At 69.7% G+C, this 13,218-nt stretch overlaps 1 protein-coding gene across 1 annotated transcript in view; it reads left to right on the top strand.

Annotated features, from left to right (window-relative positions):
- MGA (MAX dimerization protein MGA) overlaps nucleotides 1-13,010 on the top strand; it is a 36,166-nt gene extending 23,156 nt beyond the window's left edge. The window contains 20 exon segments of the mRNA XM_039913861.1: nucleotides 503-638; nucleotides 898-1,010; nucleotides 1,378-1,674; nucleotides 1,811-3,138; nucleotides 4,204-4,479; nucleotides 5,793-5,858; nucleotides 5,955-6,094; nucleotides 6,725-6,785; nucleotides 7,239-7,282; nucleotides 7,666-7,873; nucleotides 8,286-8,397; nucleotides 8,626-8,883; nucleotides 10,466-10,642; nucleotides 11,352-11,372; nucleotides 11,375-11,499; nucleotides 11,501-11,824; nucleotides 11,827-11,993; nucleotides 11,995-12,119; nucleotides 12,161-12,381; nucleotides 12,870-13,010. Of these exon segments, the coding sequence (XP_039769795.1) occupies nucleotides 503-638; nucleotides 898-1,010; nucleotides 1,378-1,674; nucleotides 1,811-3,138; nucleotides 4,204-4,479; nucleotides 5,793-5,858; nucleotides 5,955-6,094; nucleotides 6,725-6,785; nucleotides 7,239-7,282; nucleotides 7,666-7,873; nucleotides 8,286-8,397; nucleotides 8,626-8,883; nucleotides 10,466-10,642; nucleotides 11,352-11,372; nucleotides 11,375-11,499; nucleotides 11,501-11,824; nucleotides 11,827-11,993; nucleotides 11,995-12,119; nucleotides 12,161-12,381; nucleotides 12,870-13,010 (4,340 nt within the window).
- The last annotated feature ends 208 nt before the right edge of the window (nucleotides 13,011-13,218 follow it).

Raw genomic sequence — 13,218 nt, 5'->3', positions numbered from 1 at the left:
TCCGTGGAGCGCCGTCATGGGCCGAGCACCGTGTCGAGTGCCCCGGGGTAGACGCGAGCTGTTGGGTTCGACACCGTCCCCGCCCTACGTGGACCCACGGTCCGCACGGGAGGGTTTCCGTCTTACAGCTGAGGAAACCGAAGCCTAAAGGAGCCAAGTCAGGTCACGGGGCGGGCAGGTGGAGGAGCCGGGATTAGAGCCCCCGATGCCCGGGCTCCTCCCACCGGCTGGCGCCGCTTCTGTCCCCCGCTCCGTTCGGGGAGAGCGAGAAGGCGCCCGGCCCGCCCGACCGGCCCCCGCGGCCGGCGGAGGGGTTTCGGCCCCGGGCCCGCCCCTCGGGGGCTGCGGGGGACGGAGAGGCCGGGAAAGCAGAGGCGTGGCGTGGCATTCTCGCCTCTGGATCCCCCCGTGCCGCCTCCTGTGCATTCGGGGACCCGGGGCCCGAGGGGAGATGAGAGGGGCTGTAGACTCCCCCCTGTAAACCGTGGTGGTTCGGCCTCAGAGGGGCCTCTCCCTCGGGCGGCCCGCCTCCCGACCGGCTACTCCGGCTTGCGCGTTCTCGGGAGCCGGTCCTCCCGCGGCGGGGCGGTGGCGGCCCGAGACCGGCCCGTCGTCTTGCGGCCGCTTGCGGGATCCCGGTGAGGGTCTCGCCTCCCGGCTGCCCCGCGGGCCACCCGACCGGCCTCCGGGAACGGGGCCGGTCCCCTCCGTTAGACTGGCTGGGCCCGTCCTCTCCCGCGCTCTGCGGCCGGGGCCTTTTCCTGGGGACCCCTCGCTCTTTCCGTGCATCGTCCGAGGCGGAGCGTCTTCTCCTCTCTCGCCCTCGCGTCTCGCCCGTCTCTTTCAAATGGGTCCTCCGGCTCGCTTCTCCTCTCGGATCCGGTCCTTCGTCCGAAGGCCCGCCGGCTTTCCGTCGTCGCGCCCCCGCGACCCGCCCCTTCCTGGCCGTCTCCCGCTCCGTCTTACGCCCCCCACCCCCTCCGGCGGCTCGGTCCACGCCGCCGGCTTTGGTAGCGCCTCCTTTCTAGCCACACCTGGACGCTCCAGGCCCTCGGCTCGGGGTTGAGGGTTGAAGAGGCGGGAGAGCCGAGCTGAGGTTGCTCTCCTGGTCCAGAGTGTGACTTCTCAGCACGGGGCCCGCCGAGGGGTGTGGGAGGTCGGTCAGCGGCGGGGGTCCCGGCCCAGAAAGCCGCCCGCCGGGCCCGGGGTCGTTCCGGCCGTCGGCTGGCGGCGGGACGTGGCCCGGAAGGGTCGGTTCGCCGCCGGGGCCGGGCCGGCCCCCGTCGTCGCCCGGTCTGCAGACGCGCCCCTCCGTCCGGGGCGGGGAAGGGGTGCGGGGGAAGACGCTGACGCGACGGCCCCGTTCTTCTCTCGTAGACGAAACGCCCCCGGGTCCGGGTCCGGCCCCGCAGGCACCCCCCGGGCCGGAGAAGCGCATGGGCCCTCGGCTCCTGCTGATCCCCGTGCAGCACGGCTCTCCCCCCCTGCGACCCCTGCAGACGGTGCAGCAGGTGGCCCAGGGCCAGAGGATGGTCCTGCAGCCGCTCCGGAGCCCCGGCGGGGGGAATCTGTTCCGACATCCCAGCGGGCAGATCATCCAGCTCGTCCCCCTGCAGCAGCTCCGTGCCTCCGGGACCCAGCCCAGCCTCCAGCCCGTGGTGCTGCGCAACCCAGGTACGGAGCCGGGGCCCCGCGGGGTCGGGCCGCCCGCGAGGCCGTCGTGGCCCCGGGTCGGTCGGTCGGTCGGTCCCCGGCCCGGGGGTCCCCGTGGGACGCGGTGACTTAGGGTTCGCCGTCTCTGTCTCGCCAGGGTCCCTGATGGGAATTCGGCTTCCTGCTCCCGCCAAACCCGACACGCCCGCTCCGCTGCCCACCTCCCCCGGGACGAACCCCTTGGGACAGGCCGTCAGCCCCTCGCCGGCCACCAAGCTGATGACCCAAGCGCTGACCGTTCTTCCCTCGGTGCCCAGTTTCGTGTCCCAGGCTGGCACCTTGACTCTGAGGATCTCCCCGCCGGGCCCCGAATCCAGACTGGCAGGCGTCTCCGGGGGGCAGCCGGTTGGCGCGGCCGGGCTCGTCCCCCTCCAGTCGGGGAGCTTCGCCCTGCTGCAGCTCCCGGGGCAGAAGGCCGTGCCCGGCTCGATCCTCCAGCACGTGGCGTCCCTCCAGGCGAATCGAGGGACCGGCCCCAAGGTCCAGTCAAGTCCGCCGAAGCGACGGGGGGACGACAAGATCAGGCAGCCGGCGGAGGGGGCCGGCGACGGGGTGGGTTCGCCTGGCCCCGTGGGGGCACCGCGGCCTCAGGAGGGCGAGGAGACCCCGGGCTCTGCCGCCCCGGGGGCGGCCCCGGGAGCGGCGGGAGGCCGTGCCGCCCACGGGCCCCTCTTGCCGGAGGACGGGCCCGCGGACCCGGTGGGCTCGGACCACTCTTACGTCGGCGGGTCCCGGGCCGGCGAGGAAGGGAAGGTCGGCACCCGAGAGACGGGGGAGGACGAGGGGGCCGACCGGCCCAGAGGCGACCCGGGAGCGGAGCCCAAGGACGTCCGGGCCGGGCCCGAGGAGGCCGAACAGAGGGCGAGACCACCCGGCGGCCCCTCGCGCCCCCTCGGTCCCCGGGGGCCGAAAGAGCGGGAGCAGGAGGAAGCTTCCGCCCCAGGGGGCGCCGGGGAGGAGCGGATCCGGGCGAAGAACTCGGCGGAAGAGCGGGAGCCACCGGGGACGGGGAGACGGGCGCGGGGCCGTGGGGCGGGGCCGGCGGGCCCCCCGCCCAAGAGGAAGGAACGCGAGGACGCTGCCGGAGAGGGAGGGGCAGGGAGCCGCCCCGAGGGCAGCCCGGCCCGGGGACGCGTCGAGGCCCCGAGAGGGGAGAGCGGGCGCCCTGCTGACGAGCCCGAGGGTCCCGGATCCCCCGCTGCCGGCCGGGTGAGGAGTCCCCCGCCGGGCTCCCGGCGGGAAGGAGGGGCCGCCCACGGGCCTCGGAACGGGACGACCGGCCCCGCCGAAGGGGACGGACCGGCCAGGGGCCCCGGGCCCGCCGCCGAGGAGGAGGAGAGGACCGACGACTCGGCCGACGAGGGGCCGGAAGGGGCCTCCAGCACCTGTCAGAGCGACGAGGAGGAGGTTGACGTGGAAAAGCTGGTGAGTGGCGTCGACGTTCGCCGGGCGGGCGGCCCCGCGGCCCCCCGGTTCTCCGGATGGACCCCCGGCCCGGGCCCCCCACCGCCCCATTTAGCTCCTCCGGAGGTCTGGTGGAGTCTCTTCGACGGATCCGCTGAACTCTCGTCCCTCTCCCGGGGAACGTCCCTCCTGTGAGCTCTCCTCGCCGCCGTCCCCGCGTCCCGTCGGGGTTCAGCCGGTCGAACGGAGGCCCCGGGTGCGTGTGAGGGGCCGGGAGGCCGGGGGCGGGGGGGGGGGGGGGCGTGCCGGGGCCCTCCTCGGGGGCCCAGGAGGGGAGCGGGGAGAGGCGCGGCGTGGCGGCGGGGCCTGGCTCGGCCTGCCTCCTTCGGCCAGCGGCCTTCAACGGGGGGGGGTCTGGCCGGCCACCTCCGCCCGGCTCCCCCTCGGTCATCCGGTCTCCGCCCCCCGGGTCCCGGCTGACCGCCGCCGAGGCCCTCCTCCAGCCCCTCCCTTTTCACGGCCCCCACGCGCTCTCCTCCGGCGGCCCTTAGAGATCCTCCTGCCCACCTTCCCTTCTCCTCACGTGGCCGTCCCTCAAGGTCTCAGGCAATCAGTCGGGGGCATTTATCGAATGCTTAACTACGTATAGAGCGCTGTACTAAGTGCTTGGGAAAGTACAGTACGGTAGAGTTGGGAGGCATCGTCCCCGACCCCAAGGAGCTTACGCTCTCCCCGGCGGGGGAGGGCACGGACAGAAGTTGGAGTAAATTACGGAGAGGCGGACGGGCGGGAGGGCCTAAATCTGAAGGCAGCAGAGTCCAGGAAGGGCCGGGTTCCGGAGCCGCCTCGCACGCGGGCGCGGCGCCGACGACTTCAGCTTGGCGGGGGCCGGCTTCAGGCTCCTGACCCGCCCTTTTTCGGGCCAGGGGCCCCCGTCCTCCCTCGCGGGTGTCGAGGGGCGCTACTCTGCTAGGCGGTAGGCGTAGACCCAAGACGGGTAAACCCCCAGACCGCCCCCCGCCCCCCCCCCGCCGGGCCTCCCGGTCGAAGAGGGAGGGAGAGCTGGTGTTCCGTCGCCGTCCACAGATGGGGAAACTGACGTCTAGAGAAGCGAAGGGACTTGCCCGAGGCCACGCGGCGGACGAGTGGCGGAGCCGGGACTGGCTCGAACCGAGGTCTCCGCCCACCGGTCCTGGGCTCTTTCCGCTAGGCACCGGGGTTTCTCGCTCCCGCGTCCGGGACTGTGTCGGAGAGAGCGGCGCCGCTGTCCTTGCGGGCCCCGAGGGTGGCCTTATTAAAATGACATCTCCAAGAGGTGCCTCCCCCTCTCTTGACCGTAAGCTCCTTGCGGGCAGGGAACGTGTCTTCCAGTTCTGTTGTGTTGTACTCTCCCAAGCGCTTCTCTACACAGAGGAGAGGCTCAATAAACACCGTTGATTGGAACGTGTCTACCAACTCTGTCGTATTCTACCCTCCCAGGCGCTTCTCTACGCCCAGAGAGCGCTCAGTTAATACCCGGGATTGAAACGTGTCCATCACCTCGGTTGTATCGTGCTCTCCCAAGTGCTTAGGCCAGTGCTCTGCGCACAGTTAGACGCTCGGTAGATGCCCGCGATTGACTGATATGACCTGTAGGCGTTGGGATGCCGCCCGGCCGCCGAGGGCCCGGGTGAGGGGATTTCTCCGGCTTGAGAGTGAGGGCGGGGAAGCGAGCAGCGCTCAGACCGGCTGGCCAGCAGAGAAGGGGTTCGGGGGGGCGGAGGGGTGGGGAAACCCGACTTCTTGAGGGCAGGGTTCTCTGACCCCTCGGAGCCTCCACCCTGGAGGCACGGGATTGGCACACGTGGGCCGCTCTCTCTCCAGCCTCCCAGCAGAGGGAATTGGGGGCTGCCGCTTAAGGCGGGGGCTGAACGCAGCCCCCAGATCCCTTCGGATTTCGTGTAGGAATCCAACTGACCTCTCCCCGGCCCCCTCCCCGCCTCACGGGGAGCACGTCGCCTCTCTGTCTGGTGATTTAGGGGTGGGTAATTGGTGATGAGTGAGGCGTCTGGGTGCTTATTTTTTTTTTTTTTGAAGGCGTATCCCTTTTTGCTCATCTTTTCTGGAGGGGGGGGTCTTCGATTATAGAGTTCCCTCCAGCAGACGGTAGGCTCTGGAGGAGGAGAGATTGTTTTAAAAGGCTGCGTTTCTCCTCCCCCGCCCCCTCCTCCAAAGCCCCCGGGCCCGGGAAGCCAGATGATGAGGACGATGATGGCGTTTGTTAAGCCCTTACTATGTGCCAAGCACTGTTCCAAGCACCGAATAGAAGCAGAAACACCCCGAGGCCCTTGGGGGATGAAATCCTGACATGGTTCCCGGAAAGGCACCGGATGGGGTATCCGTCCCCTGAGTGTCCGACCTGGCGCCGGGTCACGAGAGGACACCCCCCCCCCCCCCCCGAAAGCAACCCGGGGCTGAGGAGGTTAGGATGGGGAGGCGGGGATCTTGCCCCATCACCACCGCCAGCCCCGGGATCCTTCCGGGGGGGCCTCGGTGCCGAGCCTGGCCCGCGTCGAGCCTGTGTCTGGTGACTGCCGGGTGTGTGGGCGTGGGCGAGACCGAGACCCCGCTGACCCGGGGAGAACGCCAGCGGCCAGAGACAGAACGCGACGGTTTTCTGTCTTCCGACCCGTCAGTTCTTCCCGGCGAGCGAGTCCGCGAGCGGTAGGGCGCCCTGGGCCGTCCCCACGGATCCCGCCCAGGTAAGCGTCCGGCTGGCGCGGCCAGGAGGGTTCCGGGTCCGTCCTGAGGCGCCGGCCCGAGGGCGCGGGCTGACCAGCCGGGACCGTCTGCCACAGGGCGAGCTCCTGGACTACAGCGAGGAGGAGGAGGAGGACGAGGAGCAGGTGGACATCGAGACGGTGGAGGAGCTGACGGAGAAAATCAACATCGCCCGTCTGAAGGCCTCCGTCGGCAACGCTCAGTCTTCCAAGCCGCCGTAAGCCTTCCCGGTCCCCTCGGGTGGTCCCCAGCAGTAGCGGGGGGTGTCTGTTGAGCCCCTACTCTCCGTCAGGCCCGGTTTTAAGTGCTGAGGGCTGCGTCCTGCCTGAGGACTGAGCCACTGTCCCGGCCTCACTGGGGGGAGCCAGGGAGGCGACTTAGAAGGTGCCCCGGGGTTCCATCTGGGTTGGAAAAAGAAGCCATTTCGGGGGCCGGGAGGCCTTGGGGGCCTCAGTTTCCTCCACCGTGGTTTTGGTCAGGGTTGGGCTGACAGACGCGGCCCGGGCCGCTCCCACTCCCGGGGCTCGCCTGGATCCGGCCCGGCAATCTCAGCCCGGGCAGAAGGGCGGGCGGCTGCTCCCGGCCGGCGCGATCGGAGCCGTGGGGCTGCCGAGATCTGGCCCGAGCCCACGGGAAGAGGCTCAGAGAGGCCTGGCGTTTTCCATACCAGCAAGTGGAGGGATTCAAGAGGGCTTTGCCGCGGACTCCGGCGGAAGGAGTCTGCCCCACCCATCTGGGGCCAGGTGGCTTCCGTGGGAAAGACGAGAGCGGGAATCCTGCGACCCCTCTCCCCGTCGGACCTCCCCAGGCGAGTGGTGGACGAAGCGTGCCCTCCGTGTCGTTCCAGGTGCGGGTCTCCGTCCCCTTCGCCTCCGGACGAGAAGTCGGCCGTTGAGATAAGCATCCAGGTCGGTGGCTCAGTTGATTGGTCTCATTTTTGTGAGCCTGTCCCTTCCCTCGTTCCCTCAATAAGTCGTCAGAACTGCATCCCGGTCGCTTTTAAACCCCGAGGCTCTGTCGTGGTATCTGAGCCCTTACTAGGCTCCGAAACCCAGTCCCGATCCCACATGGGCTCGGTCAGGTAGGATTGTGTGTTAAGTTTTTACTTATGTGCCAAGCGCTGTTCCGAACGCTAGGGTGGATACGAGGTAATCGGGTCGGACACGGTCTTGCCCCATTTGGGATTCGGAGTCTCAGGTGAAGGGAGGAGATTGAATCCCCATTTTGCAGTTGAGGAAACTGAGGCACAGAGAAGTGACTTGCCCAAGGTCACCCAGTAGGCAGGTGGCGGAGCCCGGATGAAAACCCAGGTCCTCCGGCCCCCAGACCCAGGCCCTCAGACCCAGACTTTTTGTCACTAGGCCGGGCAGCTTTCTAGGGACAACGGCAGCCAGTCCCCCGACCGGTCTTGTCTGCGGGAAGGGAATGTGTTTATCGTTCTGTCGTATTCTCTCAAGGGTTTAGTACAGTGCTTTGCTTACTGTAAGCGCCTCAGTAAGTACTTTTCGAATGAATGCATGAACACGGCACGGAGGGATCCTCCTGCCAGCCCTAGGCCAGGTCATGGGTTTGTATCGAGCGCCTACTGTGTGCAAAGCACTTTACTGAGCGCTCGGGAGAGGACGGTATAAGAGAATTGGTAGTCACTTTCCCTGCCCACAGGTCTCGCTGATTCCCACCACTCGGCCACCCCGGCCTCAGGAGCCCCGGGGTTCCTCGGCCTCCTCCCCCCCCCACCCCGGCGGCCGACCCGGGGAGGTTCATTGGAACCGTCTCCCCCCCGCACAGGATCCCTCACTTTGGCGGGCAGCCGAAGCCTCAACTGTGGAACAAGAAGTTGCGGAACGAAGCGGAGGCGTTCGCGCATTACCGCCGCACCCACACAGCCAACGAGCGGCGCCGCCGCAACGAAATGAGGGATCTGTTTGAGAAGCTGAAGAAGGCCCTGGGCCTGCACAACCTCCCCAAGGTCTCCAAGTCCTACATCCTCAAGCAGGTGAGCCTCGGGACCACCACCCCCTCCCCGGAGGGCTGGGAGCCGGCCAGCTGGCGGACCCGGCTCCTTCCCGGGACAGGAGGGCGAGGGTGGGGTTGCGAACGGGCCCCTCAGGAGATCGGGTGTGTGTTCTCACGCCGGGCTCACCGGGTGCTCGGATGGCAGAGCCCCTGGACGGAGGGGACGGATGGAGGGGATGGGTCGATTGGGCGGTACCGGCAGCGGGTCCCGGGGAGGGGAGGCATCCCCAGCATAGGGAAACCGAGGCTCGGCCCTCCGGGCCTGCCTCCTCAAACGCGAGGGCGGCCCTGCTCGCACCGGAGCCGAAAGCCAGCTGCGAAGGAGCCCGTGGGCCCGCCCCCCCCGCCCAGGGAACGGGCGGTGACCCGGTGCTTCCGCCGCTTCCTCCTAGGCCTTGGAGGAGATCCAGGGGCTGACGGACCAGGCGGACAAGCTGATTGGGCAGAAGAACCTCCTGACCCGCAAACGGAACAACCTCATCCGCAAAGTGTCCACTCTGTCAGGTGAGACGGGCGCGCGGCGGCCGGGCCGGCGGCTCCCGGGCCTCGGCCGGAGGTGGGGTGATCCCGCGTGGGGGCTGGCGTCCGATCCCCCGAGGGCCTGCGGACCGGGCGCGTGAAGGCGAACGGTCGCCTCCCGGGGCGGCCGGAGCCGCCGGAGTCCCCCGGGGGCCCCCCGGGGAGATCACGTGAGGGTGAGGGATGGTTGACTCTGTCCCTGTCAACCTGTAGGTAAGACGGAAGAAGTGGTCCTGAAGAAGCTAGAGTACATTTATGCCAAACAGAAAGCTCTAGAGGCCCAAAAGAAAAGGAAGCAGATGGGACAGGATGAGCCCAGCGTGTCCCCCGGAGCCAGCAGACAGCAGGAAGGAGGCGCCCCCGCCGCCCCCCCGGCCGCCGCCGCCGCCTCCCGGGAGCCGGGCCGGGCCACCCCGAGCAACAGGCGGGGGAAGCCGCTCATACTCTCCAGGAAAGGCGGCCAGGCCACAGGTAGGACGGGAGCTCCCCGCCGGGTCCGCGGGACAGGGAGGCGGCGACCCCCCGGGAAGCACGGAAATCGTTTGCGGGCCCCCGGCCCGCCCGTTGTCCTCGCCAGCAGGGTGCCAGACGACAGAAAATACGTCGTCGCTCCGGGTGGTCTCCTCCCGAGGCCCAGGACCAGATCGGGTAGCAGAGAGGAGGAATTGGGCCGCTTAACCTTTCTTCCTCCGCCCCCGGCCGCCCGGGCGGCCCCTCCCGGCGTGTCAGCGAGCGAGCCCCAGGGCCCTAAAGGAGGCCGGGCTGTTCCGCTTGAGAGTCGCTTGACGAATTGCAGTGGGACCCGCGGTCGGGGAGGTGGAGCTCAAGCGATGACCACGTTGGCCGGTCTCCGAGGGGTCCGGCTGCTCCCTTCCACCTTGTTCCCGGGCTAGACTAGGGTCGAAAGGGAAACCCTCCAAGGGAACATTTATCAGTTGAGGATGGGCATTTAATGAGCGCCGAATACGGTACTACTGTTCAACCCAATTTGACCGTTTCCACCCCAGTGCTTGGCACCTGGTAAACGCTTAACAAGCACCGTGATTATTGTCGTCGTTCTTACTGTGTTACGGAGTCCTTGGGGGCCGGGCCCCCGGTGATTACACAGAAACGGCGTGGCCTAGTGGAAAGAGAAAAGGCCTGGAAGTCAGAGGATCTGGGTTCTAATGCCGCTCTGCCACTCGCCGGCTGTGTGCGTATGTGGCGTCGGGCAAGTCACTCGACTTGTCTGGACCTCGGTTGCCTCCTCTCTAAAATGGGGATTAATGCCGTGCCCAACCCGATGGTCTTTGTATCTCCCTCAGCGCTCAGTACAGGTCCCGGTGCGTAGTAAGCACTTAACAGATACTGTTTAAAAAAAAAAAAAAAATAAGGCGTAGCTGCCAGAGGTCCTTGGGGATTTCCCCTGTGCCCACTGACTGACGGGCAACTTGTCCAGATCTTGTCACGGGCGACCCCTTCAGCCGCCCCGACTGTGATCCCCGGGTGGGGACAGGGTCTGTGCCCGACCTGATGGTTTTGTATCTTCCCCCAGCGCTCAGCAGAGTGCTTGGCGCACCGTAAGTGCGTAATGGATTCCGCGGTGGTGGTGGTGATAAGAGCCGGCGCCAAGGGGCGGGCTCCAGACACCCTGCCTACCGACCTCTTGTCCTCCCGAGACGCTTGCCTTCCTTTGCTTGGCAACGGCGCCCCTGCTCGAGGCCTCCGAGTCTGCCTAATAATAATAACGGTGGTGTTGATTAAGCGCCTACTCTGTGCAGAGCACTGTTCTAAGCACTGGGGGGATTTGAGATGATCAGGCTGTCCCACGCGGGGCTCGCGGTTTCAATCCCCGGTTTCCAGATGAGGTCACCGAGGCCCAGAGAAGTGAAGCGACTTACCCGGAGTCACCCGGCTGGCAAGCGGCGGAGCCGGGGTTCGAACCCGTGACCCCTGACTCCCAAGCCCGGGCTCTTTCCACTGAGCCACGCGGCCCGCGAGGGCGGGCAGCCCGCCAGCGCCGGCCGGGTCGAGAACCGGAAGTCCCGACTGCCCGCCGATCTCTTTCTCTCAGACAACAACTTGGCTGCGCCCTTGGCGCTGACCACCGCGAGCCTCGTGATGACACCGCAGGGGCAGGTGCTCACCTTGAAGAGCCCCCTGGTCTCCGGGCCGGTGACGGCCATTCCTCCCACCCTCCTGCAAGCCGAACTGAAGCCTCGGGTGACCAGTACCGCCGTGGGCCAGCCAGGTGAGGGATCCCGGCGGCCCGCGGGACCTGGGCCCGTCTCTCTCGCCCCGAGGGCCGGGGGCGGTGCGTGTCGCCCGGCCAGCTTGGAGGGCCTCTCCTCGGAAGTCGCCTTGCCCGATCCGGCTCGGCCGCCGGGGTCGATGTGGCTCGGCGGCGCGGCCGGGGGGCGGGGAGTCGGGCCGTTCCGTGACGCGGGAGCCGCCCGGTCGGAAGTCGGGGCGGGGGGAGCGGGAAGCGCCCGGGTTGCCGGCGGTGCCCGGAGGGCGCTGTCCCTCCCTCCGGAGGGGGCAGGCGGTGAGAGGGCCCCCTTTCTCTTCCCGGCGAAGGTCTGACGTCCCATGATGCTCCAGCTGCCGGGCACGCCGGTTCCCGTCAGTTAAAAGGCATCCTCGCGACTCGGCCGGCCCATCCACGCTGGCGGCCATAGCGGGGGCGGCCCCGCGCCCCGGCAGTGAGGGCGGCCTCCCGGCCCCCCCGGGGGTGAGTACCGGGGCACCGGCGGCTGGGACGGGCGGCCGGGGAGGATCGGACGGACCGGGGTGGGGTGTGACGGCAGGGCCCGGGCCGTCGTCCTCCTCGGGCCCGCCCCGGCTCCGGGCCTCGGGCGGGAGGGCGCCCGCGGCGGCCGGGCGACGGCAAGGGTCGGCCGGCGGAGAGGGGAGTCTCCACCCCGGCCCTCACCGGTCGCCCTCCTCCGCTTGACCGGCAGAGAACGACGACTTGTTTATGATGCGAGGATCGTGAACGTGACGTCGCTGGCCTCGGACGCGGCTCTCGGCTTGGACGTGGGCGTCGACCGGCCCGCGGGGTCAGGGGCGCCGGACCGCCCGCCGAAGGACGGCCGCGAGAACAAGGATCCCCTGGCCGGGGTCGCCCCCGGGGAGGCGGGGCCCGGCGGGAGGAGAGCCCCGGGGCCGGCCGCCGCCTCCCTGGAGGGCTTCGCCAAGATCCTCCCGCCTCGGGCCTCCCGGAGCTCCCGGAGGCCCCGGCCAGAAAAGGCCCGGCGGGCGGCGGAAAGAGTCCGGCGGGGAGCGGCCCAAGCCCACGTCGCACAAGCTGCAGGCCAAGGAGCTGAAGGATGCCCGCGTGGAGCTGGAGCTGTGGAAGATGGCGTCGGCCATGGAGGAGGAGGACGACGAGGAGGAGGCCGCGGCGGCGCTGGGCCCCGGGGAGCTGCTGGCCCCGGCGCGGAGGAGAGCGACGGCCGCCACCGCGCCGCCGATGACCGAGACCTCACCTCGCTGCTCCAACGAGATCGCTTCCTCAACCAGCAGCTGAACGACGACTCGGCCGCGCTGGCCGAGCTGCCCGGCCCGCTGGCCGCGGCCTTCCCCCCCGCGCGACGCCCCGCCGCGCTTCGGCCCCGCCGGGCGGCGGCGCCAAGGAGCCGCCCGGGGCGCGGGGGGGCGGCGGGGGCGTCAGCCCCTCCTCTTGCACTTGGAGGAGGAGGAGGAAGAGGAGGAGGAGAGGGGGGAAGGCAGGCCCCCGGAAGGACGGGGACCCCCCCTCCCGGCCGGCACCGGGACCTCGTCCGGATCGTCCTCGACGCGGAGAAGAAGAAGTCCGCGTCCCCCCGCCTGGGCGACGGGGGCCGGGGTGCCCGGCGGCCCCCGGCCGAGCCCGACGGCGGTGTCCTCGCCCCGCCGCCCGTCCTGCAGATGCAAGACCGGGTCGGAGGCGGGCAGCCCGGAGGCCCCGTGTGGAGGCCCATGCCCAAGCTGGCCCCCCTGGGCCTCAAGGTGTCCAGTCCGCCCGCGACACGGACGGGCAGGGGCCCAGGGTGATGCCTCTTGTTGGCGCCGGTCGTTGGCCAAGGGGTCGCCGGCCGGGCTCCAAGGCTCCTCGTCGGGCTCTGACCAGGAGGGCAGGAGAACAAAGCGATGCCCACGCTGGCCCCCGTGGTGGCCAACCCGGGGAGCGGAGGGTCCTCCTCCGGGCCGCTTCGGCGGGACCCCTGAGCGCCCCGCCCCGAGCAGGGACCCAGAGCGCTTCTGGCCGGGAGAAGAAGCGGTGGGCGAGCCGCTTCCCCCGCCCCGGTGTCCCCCACCCCCCCCCCCCCCCGCCAGGGTGGGCAAGGGGGTGGGCTGGCCGGTCTGAGGTCGGTGGTTCCGGCCGCCCGAGCCCGCTAAAGCTAAAGGTCACCTCGCCGGCGCGGCCGGGCCCCGCGGCGGAGAGGAGGAGGAGGAGAAAGATGACCCGTCGTGGCCCCCGCGCCCCTCCGACCCAGGGAGCGCGGGGGCCGGCGGGGCCGGTTGAGGCCAAGGAGTTCCCCGGGGCCCGGCTCCCGGGACCACCCGCGCGAACCGACCGCGTCGACGGGAGGCGGTTCGCGTCGGCGGTTTGGGCCGAGTCCGAGGAACGTGACTAGCGGGGATCCCGCCGCGCCTCGCGTTCGCGGTGCCCGGGGCCGCGGCCCCCCGGCACGCGCCGAAGCGAAGAACTCCCCCCACCCGACGTCCCCCCCCCGCCCCCGCCCCTCCCGCGGTTTCCCCTCCGGACCTTCCGCCCCAGCGGGCCAACCTCCCGGGGTCGGTTATTAAGCTATCGGGTTCGGGGGCCCGCCCCGCCCCCTCCTC

Source organism: Ornithorhynchus anatinus, chromosome 13, assembly GCF_004115215.2.
Source record: "Ornithorhynchus anatinus isolate Pmale09 chromosome 13, mOrnAna1.pri.v4, whole genome shotgun sequence".
Lineage (NCBI taxonomy): Eukaryota > Metazoa > Chordata > Mammalia > Monotremata > Ornithorhynchidae > Ornithorhynchus > Ornithorhynchus anatinus.
Note: the sequence above shows the minus strand (reverse complement) of the source record. Positions and strands in the feature narration are given on the sequence as shown.